Source organism: Lutjanus erythropterus, chromosome 1 (genome assembly GCF_056507025.1).
Source record: "Lutjanus erythropterus isolate fLutEry1 chromosome 1, fLutEry1.hap2, whole genome shotgun sequence".
In the NCBI taxonomy this organism is placed as follows: domain Eukaryota; kingdom Metazoa; phylum Chordata; class Actinopteri; order Lutjaniformes; family Lutjanidae; genus Lutjanus; species Lutjanus erythropterus.
This window is the reverse complement of record NC_139317.1, coordinates 17,543,094-17,553,684: the sequence shown is the minus strand read 5'-3', so window position 1 is coordinate 17,553,684 and position 10,591 is coordinate 17,543,094. Positions and strand designations below refer to the sequence as shown.

Here is a 10,591-nt window from a genome sequence, read left to right as displayed (position 1 = left end):
TACTCTGTTCTTCTGTTTAAGCTCTGTCAGGTTGCACAGGACGTGAACAGCCCTTTTCAAGTCCAGCCACAAATCCTCTACTGTGTTGAGGTCTGGGCTTTGACTCGGCCGCTGCAGAACATTCACCTTGACGTCTTTAAACCATTTCTGTGTAGCTTTCGCTGTGTGCTTCAGGTCGTTGTCTTGCTGGAAAATAAATATTCTCCCAAGTCGTAGTTCTCTTGCAGATTTTACCCTCTACCTTTGCAAAGCTTCCAGGTTGTGCTGCTGAGAAACATCTCTCACAGCTTGATGCTGCCACCATCACGCTTCACAGTGGTCTGCACAGGGCAGATTTACACATGTGAATTCTTTTGTATCCATCCCCTGACTTATACATGTCAATAATCTTTTCTCAGAGTTGCTTGGAGTTTTCTGATGAACCAGTAACTGGACGTTGCAGACACAGACTCAGGTGATCTCTATTTCACTAATTATGAGACTACAAGCACCAGTGAGCTGAGCCTCTGTTGAATTAGGTCAGTCACTTTAAAGTTTCATGCAGTCACTCATTTTACATTACATATATTTATTTAATTCACCTTACTTTGTTGAAATCTGTTTTCACTGTTGTCTTGAGCCGCAGTGCAGTGAGGGGGGCATTTGGCTGTAGGTGGAGGACTTGGATTTGTTAATGTGTCACACACTAAACATGGTCATTTAATGGTAAAAATATTTATTTAAATTCATAAACATCTCTGCAACAATTGATACAAGCTTATTTACATTTATGAAGCTGCAAAATTCTTATATAACACTTGGAAAAGCAAAAAGTGGAAACAGACAAAGACAACTGCAGCACACAAGTTCACCAGACTGTATGTGTCATATCACCTAAATGTACAGTATTTGTCATATAAAAATATCTGAGAGAATAATTTACACACTAGTGCAGCTGTCAGCTCACATGGCAGCCAAATAAAACCAGAGATCTGAACTACCTGGACGTATCATGAATGGTAAGAAAGACAGACACTGAAACGTTGAACAACTGCATTGCAGCAAAAAGACAAAAAGTGCAGGTGATACTGTGAGTATCCCAATATATATTAAAGCTCCTCTGCTGTTAAAAAAATACCCATCATTCCCCTTCAAACACTACCCTGTACTAAAATCTTGTATGAAAAGTGCTTAAAAAATAAAGGCTGATTGCCTGATGAGCAAACAGTTCATATAAAATCATCAAAGCGTCGTAGCCTCTCAAGACAGCGTGCAGGTGGAGGACTTGGGCGGCTGCTCCAGGATGGATTCACGTCGCAGGTCGTTGGGCAAACCACCATCGGGTCCCCAGACTGTGAGCTCAGCGTAGATCCCCGTCTCGATCATCTCCTCCTGCCAGGGGATGGAGATGTTCCCCGAGGCAAACTCATCAAAAAACTCCTTGTCATTGTCTTCCAGCTGCACGCCTTTCACCGTGGAGAAGGCCCCGACGTCGTCGATGTTCTTGGCGTAAACTGTCTTGGAGTCTGGCACGAAAGGGGGAGTAAGGATACCTGAGGAGAGACAGCACAGGAAGAGGGAGACATCAAACACTGTGGTCTTATTTACTGATTTATTTATTTTGTCTTTTAGTATATAATCCATCACATGTAGGCAGACGAGGTCAAAAGTCACAGTTTAATGGAGACTCACTCAGCTGAGCCACCAGGGTGCCCCAAACAGCTTCCCACCTTCAATTTAACATCTTTGAGTTTATCAGGAAATGCTATGAAATTGTTTAAAGAGTATTTGGCTTATTTTTTTTAAACTAGGCCACATCAAAATAACTCATCACTAACTTGCTGGAAGATTCTGCTCTTTATTCAACCAGCAGATTTAAGCAAGTTCATCAGGGTGTTTTACAGAAAACACACAACAAGATGGTTAAACTTGTTAATTATCCAGTGAGAATTAGACACATGAATATACACAGAAATATTGAGAATTTCCTACAGAATGTAACAAAAAAGTGTGACACAAAGAGGCACAAAGGGAATTTAAAACCAACCAAAGTTAAAGTATTTCTCTATAACTTTTAATACACATTACTAAATGTGCATCATTAAAGAAAAAACAACCAGCAGTTATTATTTCTCAACAGTTAAACACTCAAAAACCCGTCACCCATCATTATCATGACTTCCCTCCCGCAACTGAATGTTGCTAAATCCTGATTGGTGCACAGAAATTTGTGACGTCACCTTTACCTCACTTCAAACCAGTCAGTATAGCAAAAACAGAACAAAAGGTATGAAAATATGTTGTGGAAAAGCTAAAACTTTTGCATAAAAAGTGCACTAAGTGCATGAAAAAATGACAAAACTCTCTTCTATTAAACAAATATAAAAACTCCCAGTTGCTAAAATCCTGGTCCATCCTTTCTGGATGCACACTGGTTGAATAAAGAGGAGGCTCTTCCAGTGAGTCACTTGTAGTGTTGCTGGGTTATTTCAATTTTCTTTGATAAATTCAACACATATATGACTTGTGAAGTAGTGACAGCAGCCATTAAATATATGTACTGTAGCAACATTGTAAAATATGGAAAAATCTATAGATAGGTGGTACAAAATATTGGAATACTTTCAAAAACAAAATCAGTGAGAAGAAAATAATAAAACAGTGTTAAAACTGCAGGAACAGATGTGTGTATTAGTGCAACATGATGCAACCAGACACGACAGTGACCATTTCTTTCTGTGTGAAACAGACCTGCGTTCAGTTTCCTCCAGTTGACCTCGCTGAAGAAGGGGTGCGCCCTGAGCTCGTCACATGACCCGTTCTTAAAGCCGAGCCTCTTGTCGACCTCTTTGACCAGCAGACCCTCGCAGATGGAGCGGGCGTTCTCACTGAACTTCTCTGGATATGATACGGGATCATTCAGGATCCGCTTCTTCACCACCTTGTTCTCCACCTTCAAACAGCACAAAGAACAAACAGCAGAGATGAGATGTCACATTAGTCCAACTTTAACAACTTTAACTTGTTTAAAGTCTGTGAGCATCAGAGAAATTCTCTCCATAAAGAAAATAACTATATTAATGTACATAAATAGCATACGTAATGTGTAAATATGTAATTTAGTCTTTCAGTTCTGACAGTTTAATGTTAAATTCAGTAGTGGAAAGAAACTATGAACATGTACTCAAGTACAGTTTTGAAGTACTTGTTTCATCCTACTTTACATTTCTCTTTAAAGCAAAACGTAGTAACTTTGCAGATGACGATTTTACAAACAAAATACCTGATCAACTTATAGATTAAACAGTGTACAAAGTATTTAGTTAGCAGTGCCCAGCTTTTACTTTTGATGCTCTAAGTACATTTTACTTTTGATTTTTAAAGGTTTTTACACCACTTAAATCTTGAATGGTTTATGCACAGTGAAGATAATTTTGATTGCGGATAAGTTTATATGCAGAAATGCAGAATTTTTTAAAAGTTGCTCCAAGTTTTGTGGCATTTAAAATTCTTCTTACTCTCTGAACTACTTGTGTTAAATGTAAATTTAATTAATTTATATTATAGTTTTTTTCTTTTTTTCTTATATATGTAGGTGGTGATTAATTTTTTAAGTTTTGTGGGTTTTTTCTCTGTTTCCCCTTTTTTTTCTTATTATGCTGCCTGGAATTACTCTTTGTTTCTGTTAGGTGTGTTTAACAATTATAATGCATGTTAGTCTGTGTGTTAACAGCAGCATCAGCATCGGGCCACAAGTGGGCAAAGTTGAGTCGTCAAATCTTAAAAACCTGTTACTGTGCTGTATTATCACACAGGTTTAGTAAAAGTAGGTTTTAAACGTCACATGACAGAGAGAATTAAAAGCAGAGAAGACTGAGAGGAGAGAGACTGAGAAAGAGGAGTCAAACAAACAAACAAAAACATGTTTAAATCACACAATCAATTTAAAAACACTCAAAATATAGATAGAGACCAGAAAAAAAGACACAGGCAGGATCATACACAGTATATTTACTTTCTCTCCTCGGGTCCTGAAGGGTCCCTTTGCAGCCATAAACTCATACAGAGTGACACCCAGAGTGAAATAATCCACAGAGTAGTCGTACTCTTCTCCTTTCAGCAGCTCTGGAGCCATGAAACCTGCAGGTCAGTTAGACAGTGGGCATTTGGATCAGACAAAAAGTGTCAAGTATCAGTTCAAACTGCTAAATATACTTTATCAAAAATACTTGCTTAAGAAAATCTGCACAAATGCTGTATCTCGTACAAAAATCCCGAGATCACAGAGTCACGTTATCACATTTCACTACATTAACAATAGAGGAAATGCTCGCCACTAAAACATTATATTTACTTAAGTACTGTGGCTGTTACTCAAGTACTTCAAGTATCATTAGGTTTTTCATCCATCTTTAATGTGGATGATAGGTTCTGTGTTTTTTTTGTTTCCTTTCACCTCCACTGCAGATGAAAATTAGATAATAAGACAAATTTCTGATATCAATAAATTTAATAAACTAAACCAAATCTATCTCTCACGTTAGTCTGGTAAAGAATGCCTAATATCTGCGATTTCAATATACAAAACTGTACACCAAACTCTTACTTGAATAAAGATTTGAGTGAAGAGTATTTCTGCATTGTGGTATTTATACTTTCACTGAAGTACACGATCTGTGTATTTGTTCCTCGACTGGTTTCAGTCCAGTCATTCAGGTAACACTTGCCGACAGCTGCACAGTCTGTATACACTGTCTGCAGTTTGTGGGATTACATGGGACAAGATAAATATCATGTACTAATTACAGAGTGAAACAGATAAATCCTGTCCAGCTGTGTGTTTTGTAGGTGTGTGTCTTGTTCACAGATCCTGCTGTAAGAGCCACTACAAACAGGTGAATGTCAGTTTGGTGATTGTAGTTTTTGACTGTACCCACCTGGAGTCCCAGCGTAGCCTTTGATTTTCAACTGATCATCAGCCAGCTCCACAGCCAGACCAAGGTCAGAGATTCGGACGTTACCTGTGAGAACAAACACCGGGGTACTAATGTCAAGAGCCGTGCACGTCACAGATATGAATGTTGACCTAAACACTACGTCTCTGACTCGTTAATAACCCGCAGCAGCACGATAACTAAAAGACGTCCTTGTGTTACAATTAACACACAGTGTGTACTGTAGATGTGAAGTGTATGTGAGTGGTTCAGTGTGTTTATACAGACCAGCACGTGTGTGTGTGGAATGGGACATATTTCTAAAGTGAAGGTGAAGGGATATAATTTCATTACAGCAAAAGAACAAATTAGTATATTTGTGTTTTTGAGGAATAATTATTTCTTGCATAGCTGAGAAGAATGACAGCACTCTCATGTCTTCACAGTAAACATGAAGCTGGAGACTGTTAGCAAAGGGTGGACAGCAGCATTGCAGAGGTCAGGTGTGTAACAAAATCAAAAAAGACTTGCAACTCAAGTTGGACCTTAACAATAATGATTCTTGACTTTACTTGGACTTGACCCTCTTGACTTGAAAATACTTGATAGGTCTACCTTACACCAAGCCAGATGTTTTTTTAAAAAAAAAGGTACGTCTTTTAAAAAGCGTGCCTCGACCACAGATATATCATAAACTAGACTGTGAACTAGGCTGTGAATGCAAAGGTGGCGCTCAGTCAGTCTGATGAGAGTTGCTTGCCTGGCACATAAGCCAAAAACGTTTTCAAGCTTCTGGATTTATTTCCTGGTTATACAGCCCACTGAATATGAGCAGCAAAACCCTTATTAGGTATATACTAGTGCCATTTCAACATATATACACGTATAAAACCAGCAGGTGAATGCACAAACAAAAACCCCAAAACAAAATAGTAGGCTACAAAAAGAAAAATATTTTATATGTATGTATTTGTCTAAACACAACAGGTTTCATCTTTCTTTGAGTGTCTGACCTTGATTATCCAGCAGCACGTTCTCTGGTTTGAGGTCTCTGTAGATGATCCTCTTCTGGTGCAGGTGCTCCATGCCCTGGATGATCTGAGCAGCGTAGTAGCAGGCCCGTGGCTCCTCAAACCCTGGGTTGTTCTCATCCACGTTATAAATGTGATATCTAGTGGCATAAGACAGAGGGTGTAGGGAATAAACTCTTATTTTATGGACACACTGTCCTCCAAAATTGCAATTCCAATATGATAACAACTAAGTTTACAATATGTAAAAAAGTGGGATTGTGGAAAACATCCAGTACAGGCAACATTAGTCACTGATCCTAATAAATACACAAATGAATAAATATAAATTTAAATGCAAAGTGTCTAAATCAGATCCCTCTGGCAGTATCTGAGCAGATATGGAGATGTTGCATCAGTGACAGACAGTGAATGAGATCTAACCTCAGGTCTCCTCCGTTCATGATGGTCATGACCAGACACAACTCTGTTTTTGACTGGAAGGCGTACGCCAAAGACACAATGAACCTGCTGTGAACTCGAGCCAGGATCCTCTTCTCCACCATCGCCCCCTACAGAGCAGGAAGGGACAGCAGATATAAGTACAGCACTCTGGTTTACATGGCTGGTATCTATGTTCAGCCAACATCACTGATGCTGTGTTCTGTAAGCTGATGTATTGTGGATGTGTAACATTATGCTCAAGGCCAGTTATTACGTATTTGCTTCACCTGGACTGACCTAATCAATAGTCTAGAAGTAATCTCATACAAAGATGGCTACTCATCTGCAAAAAGTTACAGATTAAAAAAGAAACAGGGTTTAGCAGATGTGTGTAGTTTTGCTGGACTACATGCCAGTTAGATTTACACTTCATTAAGTCTTTTCAGGCCAGTGGGTTTCATTGGACAACATTATTAGGCTTCGGCTTGTGCATTGAATCAGGTGTTGTGTATGATATGTCTAACACTTGAGAGTTGGCTGCACAATAGCGTTGTACTCGTGAGTTAACATCCAGCCAAGGAAGTTATTTCACAGTCTGATTGCATTTGAATGCAGGAAGAGGCACTGATATTTTTAAGCATTAGTCACAGAGACCCTGCATTTGATGGCCCCAATTTAAACTTATGTAAAACAATACAGCACAACTTAACACAGAATTCCCCTGAACTGTCCTGTGGACATTGTCTGTTTCCTGAAGGCATTATTTCTGATGAAAAACAAGCTGGATTTGAGTAGTTGAAGAAACTGGTGCCACACACCACATTTGAGATGAGAATATACAGTAAAATTTCACAGTTATCATTATTATTACAGTATTGTTAAAATGTGTTGAAAATGTTCAAAAAGTACTGATGCACACTGAAATAATTTTTAAACAACTACTACACTGAAAACCTCTCAGTGATTTGAAATTTTGTGATGTCATTGCTTTCATTGCTGCAAAACACATCAACGCTGTTCCTGCACCCGTGTCTGAAAGACTGTCGCTAACTTTGGTTGATACAGCATTTACTGCGAATTTTCAATCAAGTAACGGTTTGTACGATGATTAATGCAATGCAGTACATTATGTCTTAAGATGTGTCGTATTCTAACCACTTAAACCCCTGCTTCCATTCACTCCTAAATTTTTGTTGCTGTGTTGTTCTTTCATAGTTCACCTTTAGTGTTTCTGGTTCTCCTGTAAGGATCGTGTTAACAGTTTAAGCGGGCACATTAGACACATACTTCAGTAGCCCTGACATGTGAGTAACTAGCCAGCAATGAGTAGAAAGTTTAACTAGAAGGCATGAGGGAATCTGGATGTTTGTTGAACAATCTGTTGACAAAGGCTCACAGTATGAGGATAAAACTTAGTGTAGAGTTACTTTTTGGGAGGCACTGAAGCCTGCACTACAGTTACAGCCGTCATTGTTTTTGTTTTGGGGATTGCGTAGAAGATTAGGAAACCCACTCCAGAGCTGCTCCATTTATAACATGGCAGGATTGGCACTTTATAAGGAGATCAAAATGTTCTAATGCTGGGGGCACTAATCATATAAGCCAAAGGTGCCTAACATCGTCTGCAGGGCTCCATCTAGTTACTGACTGTTGTTTAGAGGGGATGATTACACAGATACTGTACACATAAAATGCCTGGAGACGAAGAGAGAAACTAAACCACTGCACAAACTACAATAGCCCTCAAAGGTTGATGCCATGGTTGTGCAGTTGGATCTGTAATCTTGCAAATGTCTGTTGAATCTACAGAAGCACTTGTCATGATCTGGTTCATTACCTCATTCCCCTTTCTCTTCTTCAGCCTCTTCTTGTTGAGCTTTTTGCAGGCGTACAGTTTCCCTGTGGCCTTCATCTGACAGGCAGACACTTCCCCAAAACCTCCTTTACCCAAAACACGGAAATCCAAGAACCAGTCCTCTCCCATGGGCTGCATCTCCAACCACTTCCACTGCAGGAACCTCTTCAGATACATGCTCTCCAGGAAGAAGGTGTAGGGCACTTCTTTGAGAAAGTCCATCACGCTGTCCATGGTCTCGTTGAAAAGCTCATCCCCGGCCTCTTGGTGTTTCTCTTTGACCTTTGTGATGCCGTTTTCTGGCAGGAAGGGGCAGAAGTACTTGGCACCAGGCTCCATGTACCGGGACAAGATCTTACTTGCTTTCTTGACTCGATCTTCATCCTCAGCCATGTTATACTCCTCGATATCCTTCCACAGGCGGCAGGGACCTTTATACTCATTGTTGGAGTCTAGGAACTCCTGGAAGAGCCGTTTTCCGATGGGTTGATCCACACAGACGGTCTGGAAGCCCAGATCTAAAGTCTCACGCAGGTCTTCACACACTGTGATGTGAGGCAGCTTGAGGCGGGAGTGGTACTTCTTGTCTCTGTTGGATGCAGGGTTGGCAGTGCCGTCCAAGCTCCCACGGGCCGAGATGTAGGCAGAGTTGGCGACCACTGTCGTCAGGCCACCAATATCCATGGTGACGCAGTCGAAAAGTGAAGAGGAGGGACAGAGAAATACAGCAAAAGCTACAGAGAGATAGTGCAACAGGGAGGTGAATGTCTGGAGATGAGACCAGACACCAAAAACAAGAGGAGAGCAGCAGATGATATTTAAGAACAAGATGTGATGTGAAATTCTTCTCCCTCCAGTGCTTCAGAAGCAGATCTGACCGCCTGCTCACCGCAGAAAGCCTGGGACAGTATTTCCCTCAATGAGCCTGTCACTACACCTGAGCCTCTGCTCGTACACATGCAGACACACATGCAGATCTACCTGAGTCATCACCTTTACCCAAAGGGATTTATCCACTCTGTAACTCTGTAATGCTTTATCCTGTGTTGACCCATGTGCACGCTGTCGAAGAAGAAGGGAAGGGAACACAGAGACTCAGGAAACATGATGGAGAGGAAAAAAAAAAAAAAGAAAGAAAACGAGAAGGAGAGAGGGATACATTTGGTATGCATGTAGTGGGCTGATAATGACAGGAATGCAGTGATGCTGAGAGAGAGAGTGGCACAATAACCACTGTCACTGAGAGAAATGAGAAAAACAGAGGTGTCCACAGCAGAAAACATGCTTCTCCAAACTACTGGTCTTGTGCTCTTTTGGTCTTACTTAAACAATTTTAAACCTTATCTTTCTCTGTAAACCTGAACCAGAAAGAACACTCATTCAGTGTCTGTCTTCTTTACTTCTGATGCGTTTAGTTTTATTCTGATCACTTTCTGTGGTAACTGTAGGTGCAACGTTGGTCCGTCGGGAGGTAGGTCCACCACTTTGGGTTGTTTGATCATCACGACCAAATTTCTATCGGCCCGATCGTTATTGCAGTGCTAATTAGCAACTGCTAACATGCTGACATACTGAACTAAAATGGAGAACATGGTAAACAGCAATATAATACCTGTGAAACATGAGCATGTTAGCATTGTCATGCTAGCGGTAGCACAGCTTTGTTTACAGCTTCAAAGAGTTGCTACCATGGTGGTTTGGAGGGAACATTCATAAATGATACAGAGAGTAGACCTACTGATAACAGTGTCCAAGTATATAAGCATGTCACTGCTTGATAAAGAAATGATACAGCTAGCATTAAAAAGCAAAAAGTGTGAGATATCCTGATGTCTTAGTGCAGGGGCTCCCAAACTGTTTCATGCCAAGGGCTCCCAAAGGACATTAGATTATGGGTCCCCCTTTTGCAAGATGTCTTCAAAAACCCAGTGTCATTTTCAGCCTCAGCTGGGTGCTTATGTTTCAAGTGAATTCAAGGTTAGACAGTTTTATATCACAGCTTATGAGGTGATGATTATGTTTTGAGTGGCAGGCAAATAAAATGATGGGCAGGGCAAATATATTTGTGATATATGTTATATATCAAAGTAAATTATATACACATAAAAATCTACATCCGTGCCTGATACATACATAAATGTGTCAAACATGATTTGGTTCTGGCAAACTAAATTTGAAAATTTGTATATATTTTTTTGACCTTTGTTCTTTAAAGATTTCACCCTTGACTCTGATAATGTTTTTTTTTTCTGTTAACACTTCTCAGATTAAATGTCTCAATCCCAAATTGGCTCTTTGGTAAAGAATCCAACAGACACAGACTTTGGTTTTTATATTTTAATGTGCCAGTCATTTAAATCTGAGCAACC

General features: G+C 40.0%; 1 protein-coding gene across 1 annotated transcript; it reads right to left on the bottom strand.

Annotated features, from left to right (window-relative positions):
- Nucleotides 1–760: 760 nt before the first annotated feature.
- Nucleotides 761–9,341, bottom strand: grk1a (G protein-coupled receptor kinase 1 a). The gene is made up of 7 exons (XM_084723967.1): nt 8,205–9,341; nt 6,368–6,495; nt 5,927–6,084; nt 4,917–5,000; nt 3,995–4,119; nt 2,731–2,932; nt 761–1,532 (listed from the first exon to the last, which is right to left on the bottom strand). The coding sequence occupies exons 1-7, from the start codon at nt 8,904–8,906 to the stop codon at nt 1,240–1,242; spliced, it is 1,692 nt and encodes a 563-aa protein (XP_084580093.1). The 5' UTR covers nt 8,907–9,341; the 3' UTR covers nt 761–1,239.
- Nucleotides 9,342–10,591: the final 1,250 nt, after the last annotated feature.